Here is a 22,247-nt window from a genome sequence, read left to right as displayed (position 1 = left end):
TTGTGGGTTCATTGACACATTCGTGATCAAGATTTGATTAAATTCACAGTCGAATTCGTTTTACGCGACTGGCTTTAATTACAATTAAAGCGAAATATTATATCGACAACCCTGCTTGTTAATTACGGCCGGTTATCTCATTTACGCGTTTCAACGATTGATACAAACGAGCCCGGAAAGTTATCAGCGACATTTCGCTGTCCAAATTCACTAGTAAGAATGTACGATTTTACAACAACGACGTTGCAATATAATTTATGCTAATAGCTGTTGTAAAATCCGATGCATTTTATGTATGTCGTTATTTTTACGTACACCGAGCTAACTGGCTCTAAACAATGCAAGTAAAATTCATCCGACGGATAATAGAATAGCTCTTCCTAAAAAACCTTCGCCCCTTTTCATTAGCATGATAAAACGAGAGAAACCAAAAAAAAAAAAAAAAAAAGAGAGAAGAAGAAAAATATGCACTTGGAAAATTTCGCTAAAATACGGGATCGTGGAGTGCATAACATAGGTAATCGCAAAGCTACTACGATGTTAAAAAATCGGTACGGTTGATAAGATTTGTAAGGGGAAAATCGATTTGATTTCATTTTTTATTTCAATGAAAACTACGCGTTGCGAGAAGCTTGGATTTCCCGATACTCAGAACCATCACAAATGGGAATTGAAAACTGAGCTTTGATCAGCAAGTTTCCTCGTAGTTCTGTATTAATGAAATCATTCGTCTGTATTCGCTAAAGTTCAACTATTGGTTGGTTCGTTATAAAAATTTCAATTATCGTTAACCTCGATTTTCAACGTTAAAAAAATTGGAATTTATTTTCTCGTGCGAACAAAATTAAGGACGGTTGGATTGGAAGAAGAAAAAAAAAAGGGGGAAGGAAGAAGAGAAGAGAGAAGCGCGAAAATGTGACTTTCGACAAGAAATTGTAGCTTATTTTAGACAGAAGAAATGTTACTTCTTCTAATCGCAGCCTTTGTATTTATTGGTCGCGTGCGTCGTCGTGTCTCCGTACAAGTCCGTTGGTGGCTATTTCTTTTCACACGGGCATCCCCGGCAAACGTAAAACTTTTGGAAATCTTATCTTATTGTCTCGCTTCGTCGCCACCGAGTTTTGTAGGTTTCGGTGGATGCTATCGAACTCGGTCGACGGAGGAACCATTGTGATTCCTTTATCTGGATGATAAATTGGACTATCCTTCTTTCTCTGCGAGTTTAAGGAAACCGATCGTGACTGCCGTTTTGTGGCAGAACGATTTGTTATAATTTTTGAGCGTTCAAATGATCGTAAAGAAAATTCATTTACAAAACAGGGGATGATTCGTTTCGTCTTGGGTTTCCTTGCTCGATTGCTCACGGAAAGAGTAAATCTACGGTGAAGAATGATTTTCATTTGCGCGTAGTTGAGAGGGAAAAAGATCGTTTACGGGGATTAGCGAAATTGAAACTGCAAGGAGTTCGTCTCATTTTCTCGGCATCCGTTATAAAAACGGTAGAATCTTCCTTCTTAATTCCTCCGAGATACACTGTTTTCCTTTTTATAATTCTCGCCGGTGGAAAGTTTTCAGTGTTGCCAAAGCGAACGACAAAGTCGAAAGCACGAAGTCAAATGGTAGCAAATTGACATTTACGTAATTCGATCTCCGAGCAAGCTAATTGTAAATCCGTTTATGGGGAAGTTGCGGATGTCGAACATCGCGGTTTGTAGTAAAAAGCAGTTCCGTCGCTAACTTTTTCTAGAAAAACCATTTCGCGTGCGCCAGCGATTTCTCATTATCGCGCTAATTTTATATTCGACGATCCGATTCGATGAAACTTTCAATGGTCTGGCCGATCGGGAAGTATAGTATTACTTTGAAATAACGTTTCTTGGTAGTTGGCAGGTGCTCTGTCAATTCGTGAAGTTGCTTCGGTCGCAGAAGCCTCCTTGGAGGGAGCAAGAAACTTCGTTTCCTCGAAATCGCTTTATCTCGCTACTACGAAACCCGGAAAGAATGACGAACCTTGAAATAACTTTTCGCAATAATAAAACGCCGCTTCCAGAGTAAGAGTTTGTCTCGAGTCGATCTCGTAGCCTGGGGCGCTGCTCGTTACTCGACCGGATTTTCTTCCGGTCTTTCCTGCGCTTCGAAGGAGACGCGACCGACCAATGGGAAAATAAAGTAGCTGGTAATTATTTTCGCACCTTGCGAGATTCAGCAGTTTTCGCTTTGTTCGTCCTAATCACGAAGAAAGAACGAACCTCCAAACTTTCAGTTCATCGCTCCAGCGCTCCTCGTGTAATTTACACTGAATATTTCTTCGCTGATGAAACTCGTGTTTATTCTGGATATAATACGATATCGCTTCCGTAGAAAATTGTGAAAATTTCGGACATCTTGGAAAGATTTGGCGATACGTAGGTAGACGCGCGGCACACTGCGTGCATGGTGTCGCGGCCTTGTTAATTCAAAGCCCTTGTAAAGTAGGAAACATTAAGTTCCGGCGTGTTTTAATTACGAGCCTAAGCGCGAGCACCCTCGACCCGTTTAAGCGTGGGAATCTGCACTAGTCTCCTGCTGCATTTCCGCGTCACGTGACGGCTGACGATAAACTCACAAAATCATGGCCGTTCCATTATTTCGCGACGTGGCCCACTTGTCCTATAATGGATACGTCGTGTCGTCGGCTCGTGTTCATGGTAGATGGGCAAAATCGACCTTTGCACACTGCATTTACACGAGAAAAGAGAGAATAGACAGATAGTAGCTCCAGACGAAGCTGTGTGGAGCGTGGGGTGGATGAGAGACAAAAAAAAGTTGGAGGGACGCTTCGAGCCTTTATTAATCGCTTTTATCTTCTGCTACTCTCTTGAAACGTTCTCCTTTTTCCTTGTTCTCCTCTCTTCCTTCATCCTTCTTGTATTATTTTCTTCTCTTCTCTTTTCTCCGTTTCGGTGACGCGGCACGAGAGCGAGGCGATGCAGCTCGTCGCAGCGGAATGAAGTAATGAAATCTGATCTCAGATCGTTAACGGCTCTAATAGGTCTGATACGGCGATAGATTGCAAGGATGTGCATTGAAACGCTCCTTAACCTTCCGTGGCGACACGGCAATTTATTATCCTTTCGGAAGAAAATTTTTTTCGCACGCTGCATATTACACCCCGTACTACCTATAGTTTTAATTTTGCGACGATTACCGATTTTTCTTTTTCGCGATCATTTTCTCGTTAAAATTCTTCGAGGTTTTTCCAAGAACAAATTGTACTCCTTTCTTTCTGCGAACAATAATTCTCTGAAAAATAACTTGTCATTTAATTTGGAAGTACAACTCACGATCAATATATCGTTGTTTTACAAGGCAGGGCTTTTTATCATTGAATTCTTTTTTTTTTTTTTTTAAATTAGCCATCTACCATCGTTGCGACGGTGAATGTTTATTTGTTGTAGCTATAATTGCCCGACCAGCGGAAGTTTAAAACGTCAACGAAACAAATAACGCGGCTAAAAATTGCGTAGTGATGGTTCAACCATATAAATTACAAAAGCGCAGCGTCATTGTTATTTAAATTTTTCAGTTGATTTTTCCTTCCCAATGCTGGAACGGATGGATTTAGTTGGAATTTTCTACGAATGTATTTACAATTGTATTATTGTGTAAATATAATTCGCGGTTTTATCCTTTTGTGAAATTTATTTCCATTCTGTGAATTCGATATCATTTCTGTTAATCTCCGTTAATAAATAAATCATATTCTTAAACTCATTAAAAAATACATTCAATCTTTATCAATAATTTTCCTATAATTCTTACGTTGCGATCGTAGCAGCTGCAATCGTATCTAGAATATTTCAGTGACACGTTGATTCTTCGTTGATCCAAGACAACCGTATAACATACGCGTATGTCGTTAACCTCCTTCGTACGTATAATGATATTAATGTAAACGACACAGTTGTGATAATTTGAACTAATGTTATCTTGGCTATAATCTCTGTTTGCGAGAAAGTTCAAATTCTCTCTCTCTCTCTCTCGAATTTTCCTCCTTATATCCACATGCTGTTTGTCTCGAACGGCACACAAACGCAAATATCGATTTTTATCTAATAAATATCCATGGTAATGAGAAAGGCAACATAAATGGGACGAGAGTGGTTGGAAACTGTGCGAATCTTGTTCGAGCGCTCGAACTAGCGACTGGAACTTATCGCGGCGCATATATCAATATTCCCGTCGTTTTACTCGCGTCTTGCTTCCACCTACAAATCATCTCTGCAGCGGCATGCGAAAGTTATGTCGACAAACCACGTACGCGTATACCGCGCTATTTATTTCTCGCAATCTGTGACGACGGAGGAAAAAAATAAATAAAGCAGCCTGACCGCATAGCATCGCGCAACGCGCGCCGAGAGACAAATCTGTGACGTGTCACGCGACCAGCTCCGCGTGATTAAATTACATTGCCTATTTAAAAGATAAGGAGAACTCTGTTATCGAACTTATTTATCGGACCCTGCGGGCTTAACGGGCTGGCCATTCGAGGGAGACCGATGTGCCACCTTATGGTTTCACCCAACCCCATTTAATTCCCTGAGTTACACTAAATACGCACGTGACTTGGCGGAATAATTTACCGCGTCCTGAAAAGAACAGCTTGTACTCATTTTTCTTGAGCGCGCGTCCCAGTGGTTGATTAACCTCACGAATTCCTCTATTGCATAAATTAATTCAATTCGCGTGGGGCAATTGTATTTTTACCGGCACGCAGGCCGATGAAGTTTGAGGTGAAATTGCGCCGGATAATTCTTTCACGGGGGTTTTCATGCAACACGGAGAATTGGAATCTCGCGATGATCCACCGTGAAATAACTCGATGAAGACCCGTTCGTTCAGAGCCCTCGTGGAATAGATGCGTTTTTCTCGCCTCCCTTTTCTATCGTATTTTCCGACAATAATGTATTTTTCGGTCGATCGTCAGCCACGGTATTTTTGTTGGATTTCAATCGTTGTGCCGTGATTGTTCCGAGTTTCTTCTCGCGTACGTAAGTACCGTACGAGTGTACATAAATATACGTAAATCTGGAACAGCGTATTTTATTCGATTCGAAGTTAATCGGTAACATAACCGGAAAGTACAAGTTGCGGGAGTCGAAATAAGACGATAACTTCGAGGAAAACGATCTTTCTCCCGGGTGGGACAGACCGATCTAAATATTCAGATTGCCGTCGACGAAACCTGGGAATTCCCTCTCGGTATTTTCCTGCTTGAAAATTGTGGCGAAATGCGGATAGAATCAGACTGGCATCGTACTAGAAGTCTCTTAAACATCTTAATCTCCCCAACGTGATTCACGTGCGAATCGTCTGCACCGAAATATAGCAAATACCTTGTTGAATCGGGAATTTCGGTTGAAAGCGATGCAGATCTTAAGTATACGCCGCTCTATCTTTAATTACGATTTTTCTATATATATATATATCTCATTATAAACGATACATAGTACTTCATTAGAGAACGGATTTACATTCCGAAATGTCGGCTTACGTTTAGAGAACTAGCCTAGAAGTTCTGTCATCGTTTAGAGCATACACAGTGGTGTTAACGTTTAACTTGCAAACAAGGCACATTTGAAGCTCGTACCAAACTATAATAGATCTTACGGAGTTAATCCACGGACGCAGTATCTATTATTCCTATTATTACGACACAGCGTAGTCGTTACTCGGTATTCTTTAAACGGCTCTGCATTAAGTTATAACCATTGGACACACGGAGAAGGACACACGGAGCGATAAAGCCTACCGCCATTCGATCCATGAAGTTTCAATATTCGTGAAATATCGTTATGCGTCCTCTCTATTGCAGTACATTTTATGGCAGCGCAATAATCGCGACATGCAATATCCACCCGCACTTTCGTGTCAACCGTTTCGCCGCTATCCGGCCGTTTCTTTTCCCTTGTGAAACGGTTGGGTCATTTCTCTTCGAGACGAATAGTAGATACTTTTCTTCCTTGATGTCTGCCTCGCTAGCTCCAGGCTTGATCCTACGGCTTACTCGACTAATTAAAACGCTCGAATTCCTATGTAGCTCGACGTCGACCGTGATAATAGTCGCTTTTTGCGCACAAGCGCTTAATGCGCTGAAACAACGGCAGTAATATTCGTTTTTAGTCGACGATGAGGATAACCGCGTCGCGTAACACGAGTCACCGTTCATATCAAACGGCAACGAATGACGACGGTTCCAGTTACCAGAAGTCAGCGTAAGAGAAAAAAGGTACTCGGTAGTACAGGGATGAGTGCAACCGGCGGATCCGGTTTTTTCTCACCTGGCTGAAAATGAATGGGCCGCAATTTGTCGCACTAGCGCTCGTCCATAAGTCATTGAAAATTGTCATTGCAATTTATCACGGACCCCACGAGTGTAATTTTATTTTCACCGGATGGAACTTTCAACGAGATCCATCGTTATTTTCCATTAAGCGCGATTTGCCGGCGATAAGGAATGCTAACCGCGTTCAATCATTCTGGCAATTACGGTCATCTCGCGGCTGAGTTTCTTTGTAAACTCGAGGGAATACCAGGAACTTTGCTACCTGAATGAAATATCTTTGTAGAGTGTACATTCGCATGACCAACCGCATAGCGAAGCATTCATTCGTCCGGCTATTTGAAATAGCGCGAATTACAGATATATCCCAGCCACTTGAATGAAAGAATATATGTATTCGTATCGCGGCAGCTTTAGCGAAGCGATTTTCGGTATCTCGCAGTGCGGCTGCAGTTGCTTAAAAATATTCGTGACAATTTCTCGGGATCAGGTTACCAATTGTAATTCAAACGAGAACCCCAATCTCATATTTATGATCGCGGTGCACAAGAAAATTTCTATCGTCATGAAATACGTGCATCGATTACCGTATCAACCGCTACTCGATGCAATCGATATACGATCCTTCCTATAAAGTCAGAGTACATTTATTTATTTTACAGTGTGAATTTTATTAACTGTCATATATCATCTACGTACCCATATACGAACTTGAATAGATCATGATATTATATAGCTGTCATATGTCTATAAATATTCATAAACTGCTAAAATAAAGTCCATTAACACGTGTACATCAAGATAAATGGAAGTATAGCGAGTAAATTGTACATGCCGGAAAGAAAAACTGCGCCCTTTGCCGTGTCCTGAAAGCTTTCGAACGAAATTCAACGTTTCATGTTATTCTATGAATACTGATCGTTCTATCTCACGAAACGTGAACGTGTCGACAAATTTTCATCGCCCTTTCTTCATTTTGTTTATGTGGTAGGTCTGACAACGACCAAGGTACGCGTAATAATGTGTTAGTAACACATTGCTAGAAAGTCGGTGTGGGAAGCAGGCTCGCATACAGGAGAGAGACAAAGAGAGAGAAACTGGGAAAGTCGGGGAGGTGACCTCCGGAGTGCACGGAAAAGCTCGTTATAAGCTCTTGGAGCTTAGTTGTTGCTACAGAATTAATTAAAACCGGCACGTGGTAAATCACATAAAATATCTACGAGTAGGAACGTGCCCCCGACTATGTACACGACGGATTTAATATATCGCTGTTCTACTGATCACTCGATACGGATAATTGTACAGACAAAGAATAACTAATATCGTTAAACGTTCCTCGTTGATAATTTGCACTTCTTTCGATGTAGTAATCGAAGATTGTAATTAAACTTCGAATTAATAACCGATAGTAAGTTTATATGTAGAAGTAAGTTATATCGATATAACGTTACGCAAGAGAATAAAGGAAAATTCGTTTTCTTCACGCTAGGCAATTGAAAAAGTAAGTTACGCAGGAATGCACGTCGATAAATTAACATAGTTGGAGGGGCGAATCGGCGGTCGGCTGCTGTTCATGTATATTAATAAACCACGTTATCGCAAACGCATTTCAAGCGGTTGGACGACTGTATCGGACTTTTCTTCCCCATGATGGATTACGAGAAAAACAACGTTGAACGATACAACCCCTGCGAGCTAGAGGAGGCCTTTCCCTTCGCGCCGTTCTCAGCCAACTCATTCTCCATCTAATTCACTCTAAAGCCGAAGTGTAATGAGCTCTGATCTAATCTAATTCCGTCTAATCTCCCTCCGGGTATAGATATAACCAACGGCTATTATGTTTCTCCAAGCAGTGAACCATGGAGTGTTATATGCGTTTTCCTATTAAAAGTACCCACCCCTGTTCTTGTATTCGCGCGGAACAGCTTATTTAAGTACAGGCTCGCGTAATAGTTTTCCGTTATCTTCCGTTTAAAATGTTCCTACTCCTTCTTCCGCGTTAATTCGACTAAAGAACAACGGCGAATGAAAGCGTCGCTTCCGCATACACCCCGTTTCGCAAAATTAGGTATTCAACAGATGCGATAAATTCATTCGTCTTTTAATGAACAACTTTGGCTGGCTTTCTTTATCTGGTGAAACGATTAACGATAGCTCGCGGTGTCATTTATTGCTTGTAAATTTTTAGTCGATCTTTATTAGCCAATCTCGTAGAAACGTGCGCGCCAATTTAATGCAGAGAACGACCGCAGTAACGATTACCATGGAAATACAGAATTAAAGGAACATTAATATTCGCTAATTTTAATAATAGATAATTCAATAATCAAGATTTACGATTTACCAATGTTCGGACTTTCGGAGAAATTTTGGAGTCGGTATTTACGTTTTCATAAACATTTTAACCACGGTATCGAAAGACGAAACAAATTTAATACACGACTCGAATGCGAAATCTGATTTTCGACAACCGCGCAATAACGGAGCAATTTGACCTGTTACTCTTCATCACCGTGAAATAACAGAAACATGGGTATGTATGTCGGTTTAAAGTCAATTATTCGATACGCTCGTGGACAATGTTATTGGGCGTTAAGACCAAAAATGATTGCATTTTTCCCCACGGTGTCCGTTAAAACGTCCAGCGCCGTCAGAAATGTTACCAAAACAAAGGACGATTGATCGAGCAATTTTTCTTTATTGTTACAGATACACTCAGTTTAGGAGATCGTACGATGGACAACATGGATCGACACGCGGGTCAAAATAGACCGCGAAACCAGTTGCTGGCAGATCCTTCCGGGCTGAAACCAAAGGTGGAACCTACGTTCGACTACTCGCAAAACACCAACGTGACAGCACTAATAGGAAAGACCGCTTATCTCACGTGTAGAGTTCGCAACCTGGGCGACAAAACCGTAAGACCTTTTGCTACATTGATCATCTTTGATTCCGATCTCTATTGTCCGTTGACGTTACGAAAGAATTCGTGCTCTTCCACCGGGGTAATTTCCAATCGTTCCCGAACATTTATTTCCATTCGAGAGTTGTTTCTAACTTGCAATGCTGGCATAACGCGGAAAATTGCTAGAGACAGCTTAATGTCCCAGAAAAATGCTTGCTCGTACACTCTGCACGTTATTCCGCGGAATTTCGACAAATTTGTGGCAGAAAGGTAATCACGACAAAGGCCGGTGCACCGTTCGCTGAACAAGGGAGGAAACCTGATCTTCGTAAGGACCTTAGGAAAGCGATTTGCAGGAAATAATCGAGTTGCTCGGGCTCGATTGGACGCTAATCGACCTTTAAGGCAACTGGAAACTCAATTTTATCGCAGCTCGCGGTTCCGACGTTGCAGGTATTGGTCGATCGAAAGTAATGCGCAGGTATTCGCGATATTCGAGTTATAACGCAGCGATCACGGTCTCGAATTATTATATGGCGCGTGTACCACGATGCGAGGTTTCACCTTTGGAACTCTGTTACCAAGTAAGTATCTCGTTTGTACTAGCTAGCAGATGTTACGTCACGATAAAGCTAAGAGGATTCTGGACAAGGAGTTTCTTAGCGTCAGCTTCTAACATTGAAACAACATTTTACGTATTCGGTGTTCACGCTATCGCGTATAAACATACTTGCATGGATAAGTTTTTAGGAAGGTAACGAGTATCGTTTCCGTGATAGTTTATCGTTCGTAATTTTATAAGATAGCAGCTAAAATCTCGGAAAATAGTCGTTTCGTCGGATGAAGTTGTCTGCTTCTTTCGAAAGAGAAATCGCGCGCTATCTTCTAGTTATTAAATCTCCTATTTTCGTTTCTCCAGCAAGTTTCATAGCTGCGAATACATTGCAGCTCGTAGACACAAGCCCGAGTTTGATTAGTAGCAAATATACGAATAAAATTACGCCGAAAGAACGAGTGCAACGAAGATCGGGGTAAAAGAGACGAGATCGTAGCTGCAAATACGGGTGCAGCGCGGAAACAAGGCCGTTCAATTTCGGTATTTCGAGGTGTGTAAACCGTATTAAGTAAATTCATTATACAGTCGAGGGCCGACGTACCTTAATTTCATTCGTTGTTCCGCGTCAGCCGTGAAATTCCATTTGCCCCACGTCCGAATTGCTAGGTCATACGGATTTCCTCGATACGTGATTCTCATCACTTCGCTCGCTACCCAGACGCTTTGACTCTTTCGTATTATTCATCAATGAACGCAACGCTATCCTTTTTATCGTCTTCGTAGCATTTTTAAATATCCGAATGGAAGAGGATGTGCGAGAGTCAATTTTCAATCACGTACGTGACAATTTTATTTTACATCCTTCCATATCCATAATTTCGAACGTACTATCGTAATTTTGGTTACCTCGGTGTCACGCTGTGTATCGTCGTTTCGATGGCTAAGTTCGAAAGCGTTAAACTGTTTCTGTTCCCTTATACGAGATACAAGGGAGAAATAGCAGCTCCTTAGACGCTGTCAAACCTAAACTTCTTCGACTAGATACGCTAAGTAGTGCTAACACGGACTTGTCCTCGTAGAGTTCGTATGCGAATTCAGAGTCGCCGGAGGCAGCTGCCTTTCCCGGTTTACATTGAGGGATAAATTACGGAAGATGTATCGGTGAACGTGCGAGACCGAAGATTCATAAGCTTTCTCACGCAAATGACCTACGCTTTGTGCACCAACTTTCAGTGCCGATTATTAATGTTCTCGCCGTTGTTGCGACGGCTATTGTACAGGCGTTTTGTTAGGAACCGAGTACACGGTAGGTCGACGAACTAATAAAATTCATTGTTCATATCTGCGCGTGATACTCTTGATTTTACGGTTCAAATTTTCTGACAGGCATCGATCGTTTAACGAGCGTCGAGCACGTAATAAAAATAACAATTACCTTCGGTAGGATTGAAAGTATTCAAAATTAATAATACGAAACTTTCACATTTGCCAGGATATTTATCAACTTGAACGAACGAGTTAACGGGTGAACAAATTTTCGTCGCGTCTTTTAAATCGCGATCAGTCTCCATTTGGAGCATAATCGAAAGAGTTTTAATCCACGAGGCCACGGTATTGGAGGTCGTAGACAAAAAAATCGTCGAGACTTTTATTAATGTCGAATTAAACGCGAACATCGAAGTCGTGCTTCGGTCTGGCGCGTTTCAAGCGATTCAGATTGCCCAGCTGGATGAATCGGTTATCCGATTACCTTTTCCCTTTTGCGCTGCTAATAGTTCTTCGGCGGAAAAGTCAATTTCTCGCGCCAATAGGCTACAAAATAATTTCTACCACACGATATCCGTCTCTGACTTTTATCGCGATTCGTCAAAGTGAGGTATCTTGACTGACCACCGACGATAACCTACAACCATGCTGCGAAGTAAACAATTCTAATTGAAAGACGCGAGGCGAGGGGAAACTCGGAAATTTTTCTGAATCGTTCTCTTAACGTCGTTACCTCCGAGGAAGAGCCTGACTCGAATGCCAGTTGTAAAGTATGGTAGACCGAATTGTAGCGTTTCAAAGTTAGTTGCTACTCAGTGTGCGTTTCTGAAAATTGCAATTCTACTTACCAGACATGCTTCTTGTGAAAGCTTTCTTTTACGTGACTTACATCTATGTAGTCTCCGAGAGATTCGAATGAAATTCTACGTATTCGTTCGCCTAAGTCTCGCTAAAGTGTACGCAGATGACTTTTGGTTTACCGTGAAAGTAGAAGCGGATGAATACCGGTCGATTCGATTCGTCCGTTTTCGGATTTTGGTACATTCGCGTCTGCACGACGAAAGTTACTTTACGGAGGCAGACTTCTCCGAAGTTTACTGGATTACTTTCTCGGTAGAGGTGAGCACATATATGGCTGATGAAATTATCGTCGTCCCCGAAGACGTGAAAGTTCAACAGGAGCCGAAGTTTAAATGTCCCTATCGTCGGAACAAATTATGTATTATACGCCAGCCGCAAAATATTTGCAGATAACGGAAGCACAGCCATATTGAAGTTTCTGACCTCTCACCCCGGATTCTTGAAATATTTAGTGGCGCGACATGACGAAACGAATGTGAAATATTGATCAGGCGACAACGTTCATCGTCCCTCTGCGCGATTTACAAGAATTTTTAAAAAGATTTTCCAAAGTTGTTCCGCTAGTTACGATATTCGCTAGCTTAATTCTGTCTCGACTTAATGCGTGTGTCATGCATAGACAATTTATGCGACGTAAGTTTTATCACGATTTCCGCGTCTTTCGTCCAGCGAATAGTATCGAAGTCAAATCGTTTGAACTTTGATAGAAATTGTATATTGTTATCAGCGAATTCGCTTAACGATCGGTCGCGTCTATTCAAAGCAGTCTGCTCGATCTTGCTCGATTACCATCATTGAACCCACTTTGAAATTCCGTTTGCAAAGGTATCCTGGGTGAGGCACAGAGATATTCACATTTTAACGGCAGGGGCGTATACCTACACGAGCGATCAGCGATTCCAAGCGCTTCACAGACAAAATACAGGCCAAAATAGCGAATGGTCTGAATGGACTCTTTGCATAAAGTGGGCGCAAGAGAGAGACCAAGGGCTCTACGAATGTCAGATCTCCACTATTCCCGTCAAGTCGCACCAATTTCGCTTAAACGTTGTCGGTAAGTTTATCTCATCCGTTATATTATGCGCTACTTATACCGTTGCGGAGTTCGTAAAATAATTTTCAAACTCTGTCACGTTCTCGAATTAGAATCTCTATAAGTAATCTATATGTATGGCGACTGTAACGAAGCTATCGGTTTTTATTACGTTTCGCATCGGTTTCTCGGGATTTCCAACGAGGGTATGTAATACGCTCGTTACCTTGAAATCGCGCTCTTCTCGCAGAGACGTTTCATAAATTAATGATGCAGATGTATTAACGTCGCCAGGGGAGAAACTTTTGAACCTAATTTTGGAGAGTGCGATACGACCGAAGCGGGTCTCGTTATTTCAATTACAATGACCTTGGCTTTCGATGAAAAGCTTTGGCTCGTTAGTTCTCGCGAATCAGTGAAGTACTCTCGTTCTCTTGGCTCCGTGAATATCGTCTCCGAGAGGTCACTCTCGCGAGAATAGTGTTCCCTCTGCTCGTGAATTTTCGTATCGCGTACGCATAGAGCAGTAAGGATAGTATGAGTGATCGAAACGATCGAGGAAAATACCGTGAGTGAAAAAAAAGGAAGTCGTTCTTTATCACAGTACCGACAGCGACGATACTCGGAGGTCCAGATCTGTACGTTGGCGCGGGCAGCACGATAAACTTGACGTGTGCCATACACTTCAGCTCGGAGCCACCAGCCTTCATCTTTTGGTACTACAATGAGAACGTTTTGAGCTATGACAGTCCCAGGGGCGGCGTCTCGGTGATAACCGAAAAGGGTAGCGACGTCACCACCTCTTGGCTCCTTATCCAGACGGCGCAACCCTCGGACTCTGGGGAATACAGCTGCAAACCCAGCAACGCCAATACGGCGTCCATCAAAGTTCATGTCCTAAATGGTGAGTGTTTACACGCACGATTACGTAATCTTACGATCCGTAACGATCGTCGAGCATAGTGTTAACTCGGATATCCATTTACTTTTCTCGAATCTCCCGTTACAAAGTAAATATCGGCGGATTTATGTAAATATTTATACAGATCCGAATGTAAAAGCGAATTATTGAATTTTTATATCTTCGTTAGTATATCTTGGAATAAAAAGAAAAAAGTAAATATTTTCTATCGATCCGATTTTATACAGCTCTTCGTAACAGGACAATGTTTCTCAGACAAACGGCTCCGGCTTTCATAACGTACAGATTTATTTATGGTCGGAAAGTTCGCTCCGCTGGTCTGAGCTCCGCGAAATGGTATATATTCGCAACGATTTGCCAACGAGTCGTAAAAACGGGAGGAAATTATTTTAGTACTGTCCAGTGAAACCGTCGTTGACGGTAGTAGTAAGTAAAACTCTGTCCGTTGTCCGAAACGAGTTTCACAGCTGATTCGAGCATTTGAAACGACCATGTCTGCGTACTCTGGATGGTGTAACGCGAGCCGTTGCATCGACCAACCGAACAGAAATTTCGCGAGGGACGTTCGCTTTTGCATAAACCATCCCGTTAAAGTGTTCGCTTAACCCGTTAATATTCTCGCGAACCTGGCTCGTGGGTGTGTTAATTCGCACGTTTATTTCCGTTCGTCGGCAGCTGGAAAATTTCGGCGAGTATCGCTTGCACCTGTCCTCTCCCAGATTTCCTCGGCATCTGGGTCCTCGCAATCAGCCTATCAGAACTTGGCAATTACGCAATCGCCAAGTTTTGCATGTTTATTCAGTGACGCTCTCACGGAGCAAAACGAGTTTCAGCGTAGCGAGAATGTTTGCCATGGTGTTCGCCGTTTCTCGATGAAACACGTCTCCAGAGATAGTTGCGTTAATGCAAGTTTAAACAAAATTTTCGGTATTTCCGTTGGTTTTGTACTGCCATCCGTGCCATTTGGTATTTTTAATAAACACTGTTATTTCCAATATGCTATTTCCTGCTATTTTCATTCTCTCAATGATCGCGATCTATCGTATTTCCATTATACATTTCCACGCAATTACGAACACGTAATTACATCGATCTTGAAGCAAGTTATCGATATAGAAAATTTTTCGCCAGAGATAAATCGTTGTCGTACAATTCTTGCGAAGGTAAGTCGTTCTCCATGGCGAACAATAAGAGGCGTGTCGATCGCAGCCGACAAATTTCAGTCCGTGTAAATTACGCGGATTCCAACGTCCGCAGGTCAAGGAATTCTTAGGAAGTGGCACGAATCGGACCAAAATCGAGCGGAAATTGCATTTCAATCCGTCGCATAAAATACTCTGGTTGCTGTGGGCGTCGTTTAACGAAGAAAGGAGCAACGAACGGAACTTCGACACGGTTTCCAGTCTTTCAAAACTGTGCTGCCAGTCAAAGTACCATTGAGAAATATCACGGAAAAAAAATTCACGGAAACGTTGAAAAGATATTTTTACGAAACCACCCGTCCTAATTCTCGAAACCTGTTCTCTCTCTGTCTCTCTGTCTCTCTCTCTCTCTCTCTCTTTCTTCCTTTCCCTCTCTCTTTACGCATTCATTTCGACGAATCTTTTCTCCGAAGATGCCTTGAGCTTTGATTAAAACGTCTCGATACCATTCCACTGACTAGGATGAATGATTTAGGTTACTCTTTGCTACGTTTGCTTATATTTTTTCACGAGCAACGCAAATAATCTCGCTCGTTTATCGTGAAAAACTTATTTTCCCTTCTTAGAATTTGTTGGCTTCTTTAAAGTCGAGAAACCGAGATGTACCGTTGTACATTAATGCGACACTCACGAATAGAAATTATGAATAATATAATTGGGGAAAGGAGAAACATCTCGCTGTTGATACAATTTAACGCTCAGTTCTCTTAACTATTCCAATGAAATTTTCTCGTGGAACAGATACGTGTAATTTGTTTCTAATAAGATGTATTAAAGCGTTTGTAACCGAGCTGTCCGTCATGTTTAGGCGTAATCAAAGCCGTTTGATCTTTGAACCTCATTCGCCACAAGCTGACTTGCAGGAATCCCACAACTTCCAATATTAATTTAATAGAAGACCGATGAAGGACCGGTCACGCGAGAAAGTCGAACAAAGCGTTCTACGTGCGATTATGCGCATTAACGATAATAAGAAAATTGTTTAATTCTGACGAAAGAGAATGGAAGCGTGTTAGGCGAAGATGAGAACGAGTGAATTGTTTGTTGCAGGCGAGCGACCAGAAGCGATGCAGACCGGAACGGCGGGACCTATTTTATCCTCCAGCTGTCTTTTGGTGTCTCTGATCATTTTGTACATATCGTCGATGTAAATGAACGTCGAATGAAACTAATCACCGTCACTGCTACGCCTCGTACGATTAAGCGGGCAAGACACTGTAACGACCTACAAAAGTACATATTGGGGGGGAAATTTGAGAATTTTTACGAAGCAAATGACGGGAGTAAATCAATTTATAGTTTATCGCGGTTACTATGTATACGTTTAAACAAATTTCTCCATCCATTTTTTGCGTATTCAATTTCAAGGTGTTCGCTGCGACATCGATGCATCCACCTTGGAGACGATTACACGTCATGCGGTTGATAAGATGCGGAGAAAACAAAAATATTTAGAAAGTATAAGCCTTCGTTTATAGCTCCATGTAGGCGAAAAATAATAAAATGGCAGGATGGTGAAAAAAATGTTGAACTTCTGCGAAAAAAATTGAACGACTTCGCTGATGAGAAACAGGAAAGGAACTATAATCAAAAGAAGCCGTACGTGGGGCCATAGACAATAGGTTTTTCCTACGATAATTTTCGTACGTATAGTTTTTCTTATAGTCGAAACATAGAAAATCGATATTTTTACAGTGCCCCTTACAGTGTCTTCTGCCCCTTAAACGGAGCTCGAGTTTGTCAGGCCACAGTCACGTTGAGATCGCGCTACTGTTTGCAAAAATCAATGGGACTGGGAACGAATCGATCTACGAATTTCGCGCGTCTATCTAATAGCATCGTGCTCGAGATATAGAATATCACGAACGCAATGTAAGTATTCGCACTGGCGATTCGTTACTCCGACATAGTTTACAACTTTCACGTTCGATCGTATGTTTGTACCTGTCAGTGAGTCGCATTCACGCTAATTTTGGTCATCCAGTTCTGGTCAACCACAGCTACAAAGGTTTCCCGTCGTCTCGTTGTAAATGCAAGAATAAATTTCGCGGAACGAGCACAGATCTTCCCGAACGGCGTCGCGGTCGTCACAATCGTTCGTATTTCATCTCGTTGGTTACCACTGATAGCGTGCGATCCTTATACGATCGCAACGAGGGAACGACGAAACAAGAAACGCGAAGAAAACGCCGCGTTACACGGTCCCCGATAATCGGCGTATCGAGATTTAATGTGTATGTATGTCCCAAGAATGCTGGAATATATTGTATGTTGGTCGAAAAGCGTATAGTTAGAAGAACGTCGACGCTAATACCGAAGGTAAAGATGGTATACCAAGGAAAAGTTGGTTCCGTTGGAAAGGAAACAAAGGGGATTCGATAAGCCACAGTGAGAGAAATCGATTTACGAGAGGTGTAAAACCGAGAAACAACCATCTCGCTGCACGCTCCACGACTGGTCGAATCTACGAAATGCAGGATGCGCGAGACAGCATTCACGAGGAAATAAAACGTGACTCGATTGCAAGATCTCGTGCTTCCCCTTTTCGAGGATCGAGGACGCACGGCTATCCAGTTGACGAAAGTAATATAGGAGAAATGGAGCAGCGGTCTCGAAAACCGTTGATTAATCGACGAGACGAATTCGCCTTTTCGTCGCGTCACATAGAACCACAAGCGAGACAGGTAACACGCGTTATACGTCGAATCGTCTGGTGATTTTTAACGAGCTGCCGCGTAGCGGGCAAGTATAAACGTTAAAATTCGAGGAGAAAATATCGTCGTTCCGCGTGACAGCTACACGCGTGATACGAATGTTAATATATCTCGGGGCGAGCGCATTACGGCTACCGCGGCTGAACGTGAATCATTGTGGCGTGTCGGACGAAAAACGCTCGCAAATCCCTTCCAGCCGATTAACAGTCAGAAACGCAAACATTTCTCGATTGAAAACAATTACGGGGAATTATTGTTATCGATCCAGTCGGAATAATCGTTGCGCTTTGAGCTAGCGGAATTCACGACGATCAGTCGCGTTCTAATTTCCAAACGTTTACGATGTTCGTTTATAAAGCTTATCGATTCGTGTCAACCGGGGAATATTCGATGAATTAACCGGATGATTTTTAGCTCGCCCTGTACAAACGGATTCCAGCTTTTAAACGATTTTGTTCGTGCCTCGGTGATTATCCGTTGACCAATTTTACTTCGAACGCAAACTTGTTTAAAATTATACGAAACATTTTACTCCGACGATAGACTCGTAAACGAAGGAACCAGAAAGCGTGCAAATTTTGTAAGCAAAAGTCAAGTAAACAAGATGCGTTTCGTTCCGAGGAATTATTCGTGTTATTCGTATCGAAGGCGATCGACGACGATAGTTTCAGAAAGCGATCGTGGCGAAACCAGGAGTCGGACGCAAGAAATTCTGCGACGTTTGATCGATCTGTCTTTACGGTCGTTACACGTCGTAACGACGTCGTCTGGACAAACGCGAGCGGAAAGCGAAAGACAGTGGCACTCCGGGTGCGACTACACGGAACATAGCTGGACGTTCGAATTGAAAGCTAACACAGCTGGCAAACTACGACGCGACGGACGATGTCGCTCGCTAGATCTGTCTGTTTGCCGTTGGTTGAACGGGTATTAGCGTCGACGACCAAACACGAGAACCTGTACATAGCGTCTGTATTATAAATTGTGGCCGGGTGATGATAGTTACACGCCAACGACGCGAGCGTAAATGCGTGCACACGCGTTGCGTGCCACGCGGTATTCTGCCTCGTCACGGCGCTCCGACTCTCTCTCTCGTCTGAACACCGGTGTGCTGGATCTAGTAATCGCGTTTACCGCGTGAAAATCGAGTTTCGCGGCCGAAGTGGTTCCGTGTGAACGACCCACAAACTGTACGTGCGAACCTGCGTCAGGTTTCGTCGGTGTGGCTTAATTATCGGACGCCAGATCATCGCTAATATTCGGATTTTACTCGCGAACGGTCGAAAATGGCGCACGAAAAAGCGAACTATCGAAAGCAATAAGTCGAATTTTTGAAAGTAAGCGGTGATCTAGCTTCGTTTTCCACGCAATCGAAGAGTTTCGTCAGACTATTCCGTCGTTCATCCTGATCGATGATCTGCAAACTCTGTATGTATGTATCTCGAACTTTTAGACGACTTTCCCCCCTAACCCCTATGAATCTTTTTACTACTGTGTACATTTTTCCTTCCTTTCAAAGGCTTCCCGTCGACTCTGCGTACGTGACACCGTAAAATGGCTCTGTCGTCTACACACGTAATTATAAGCAGCCGCGTTGGGATTGACGGATCATCGTTCTGGATCTACTTCGTTCGCGACATAAAACGACGACAATTTTCACTTTCTATTTGTGTGTGTTTCCATGTGATATCCTCGCAGATACCCGATGAAAGTATCGCGCGGATCGTTCCTCGCGTCCAACACAAATCGAATCTCCCTCACATTTTTCTGTTCCTACCACGGTGGCGATTCTTTCCTCCAACTTGGATTAGATGCGCGCGAATGGTCGAAAAAGCTGAAAGGGGTCGAAGCGAAGAGAGGGAACGAGGGAGGGCTAGAGCTGAAACTCTAGCGGAGCCAGTCAACGATCCGGAAGTTTTTCGAGGGTGAAATGGGAGTTCCAGTCGATACACGTGCGGCCGACGAAACGGAATGTGGCCTCGTTCGCGTACACTCGAGAGAATAATTGCGTGGACCTTAGGGGAAGCAAAAGTTTCGGGATTTTTCTTCGCTTCCAACGGAAACTACGTGAAACGGATAGGTCGCGGTCCATTAAGCAAAATCGTAGACTCGATCTCACCTCGCGAATTGCGTTTACCTCTAGCGCGTCGCGAGCAACCCAACGATACGTTATTTTATTTTCGTTCTCTTCTTTTCTTTATTTGTTCTATTGTTAATAGCGTTTCGAAGTTAACTTGCGAAATTCTATTACGCGCTGGCCGATGTACTCGACCGACTGTTTTTTAAAACGAGAAACACGTTGAGACGTTTCGGATAATCTCGTCCGGTAATTTCTTTCGCCTATATCGCGTCGTCATTGATACGATAAATCGTTTTAGAGTTTTGGGAAGGAAAGAATCTTATTTCATTCCGAATCGTTGCAGGCTGTAGTAATTGATAGTCGTATAAAAAGATAAAAATTCTCGGGGGACGACTTAGAGTCAGCGTTTTAAAGGAAATCGATGAACGGTGAAAGAAGGTACTTCGAGGTCAGTCCGCGCATCGATGTTCCACGAGTTTCTCCAAGTCGAAATGTCGCGCTTTGCTTAGCATATGAAACGTGAAACGAGGTAAACGCTGCATTCCGCCGGGACAAAAGAGAAACAAAAAGAAAGAGAAACGCGTCGAAACAAACTCCGGATTCTGTTCGTTCCGACTGGACAGGCTCGTCGTGAATTGAATTGCGCCTGCGAATAGAATTCGATTTGGGGGGTTGTCACACTCCGCTGGTCGGCTTCGATCTTGCTCCCCTGACTGTGTACAAATTGCTTTACCCTCGTGCCGGCCACTTTGTTCCGGTATTCGCGGTCTTCTCATCGCTCCTCAGAGAAAAAAATGATATCGCGATGCTGACATAAACTGTGGAAAAAGGGAAAAAATACGAAGGGACGGTAGCAGCGACCGCGGCTCTGCGAAAACGCCGCACTCAATTCTTCCCCGATTCTCTTTCGACGCGATTCGACTCGTTTTGCGATACACGCGTTACCGCGACGAACGACGCTATGTTCTTTTCGTGTCTTCGACACAACAGACTAGCCGATTAAACGAAAAATTCACAAGCGGAAAGTTCGCTATATACAGCGAAACGGCCATTCGGCGGTGCAAGCGATTACGAAAAATAAAGAAGAAAAAATGAAGAAACGAAAACGGCGCGTCGTAGACACACTTGGCAGCCTGTAGCTTTTAATCGACGATACTAAACGAGTGCGTATGACGCAAATGCGAACGAATTAAACAGAGGGAGAAGATAAACCCTGGAAGAATCTGTAATCGCAGTGATATCGTTAGATTAGATAGGTATATTATTGTACATACTATAATATTACGATGTTTAATAAATAAAAACGTTGAAAGGAAGGGGACAAGAGATGTTTCGTGGCTTTTCTCCGGAGCCATGCTGCCAGTTGCCTGTGTTTCCTTGCTTTCATAGATTCGAGAACCGGTTTCTTCGAGCCGCGGCACTTTTCCTTTGTCGCAATTTCTATCTTTCAGGTCGTTCCGTGAAAACGAACGGATCCCGGAAGACAGACGGTAGCTTTTTCAGCGCACGCCCTTCTTCAGGAGTCTTTATTCGGACTTATTCCGAGCCGTCTATGATCCTTTATCGCCGACACGCTCCCTTTGCCGGTGATAAGTAACTAAGGAGTATCAAAGGACCTCGTTGGCACCGGTGACACCCTTTCACACTGCATTAATGTCACGTCGATGCATTCTTCGAGTTTTTGTTAACGGCACCGTAATCAGAACGAACCAGTAAACATCGAAACGAGCTGATGCACAAACTATCGTAATTATCTAATTTCTCGCGTTCGTTTTTCATGAAAAATGAAAAAAGAAACACTTCCACGTTGCGATCCATTTCGGTCTCGTTAATGGAAACTTTTACAACGGGGCGGCATAACAACTAGAAAAACTCGGGACTTTCATTAGCTCGTAGAGCACTAGTTACGTGACTGACTTGTAGTTCGCCAATTAAAGATTCAAGCAGTTCAACGAAGAAAGGCGCGCAACGTTTATAGTTATCCTGATTAAACGGCCAGCACGTCATGCCACTTTTTTAATGCGATTTCTCATCTTAACGACCCATCAATGGAGGCATATTTTGCATGTGCTTCGATAATATATTGTCTTGAAGCGAACCTATTTTAATCGAATCACGATGAAATGCAACAAGTACAGAACGCGTCCGTGAACGTAAAGTATGGTACATATTTCAATTTCATATATTGTACGAGTATACATAGCGAGGAAGAATAACGATTGTAACGAAAATAAGAATATGGAAGATCGTTTTTGATAGAAAAGGAAGCGTAGAAAACACGAACAATGTTCTTCAAATTGTTCTCTGAAATTTTAACGACGTGCGAATGTTTCTTGTACCCATTAAATAATGATATTGGAGAAGAAGCACACGTAGAGAAATATCC

General features: G+C 42.7%; 1 protein-coding gene across 4 annotated transcripts in view; it reads left to right on the top strand.

Moving 5' to 3' along the window:
* The window catches only part of LOC139987832 (zwei Ig domain protein zig-8), a 144,330-nt gene extending 123,143 nt beyond the window's left edge, over positions 1-21,187 (top strand). For 3 of the 4 annotated variants that reach the window (XM_072004556.1, XM_072004555.1, XM_072004554.1), the window contains 4 exons: positions 9,032-9,240; positions 12,736-12,964; positions 13,548-13,847; positions 16,118-21,187. In XM_072004556.1, the coding sequence (XP_071860657.1) occupies positions 9,058-9,240; positions 12,736-12,964; positions 13,548-13,847; positions 16,118-16,218 (813 nt within the window). In that variant the 5' untranslated portion in view covers positions 9,032-9,057 and the 3' untranslated portion in view covers positions 16,219-21,187. The remainder of the gene's footprint in view (positions 1-9,031; positions 9,241-12,735; positions 12,965-13,547; positions 13,848-16,117) is intronic. The other variant, XR_011799948.1, reaches the window with a different exon arrangement.
* The last annotated feature ends 1,060 nt before the right edge of the window (positions 21,188-22,247 follow it).

Source organism: Bombus fervidus, chromosome 5 (genome assembly GCF_041682495.2).
Source record: "Bombus fervidus isolate BK054 chromosome 5, iyBomFerv1, whole genome shotgun sequence".
NCBI classification, from domain to species: Eukaryota; Metazoa; Arthropoda; class Insecta; order Hymenoptera; family Apidae; genus Bombus; species Bombus fervidus.
The sequence above is the reverse complement of the archived record's forward strand: the minus strand, read 5'-3'. Positions and strand labels throughout refer to the sequence as shown.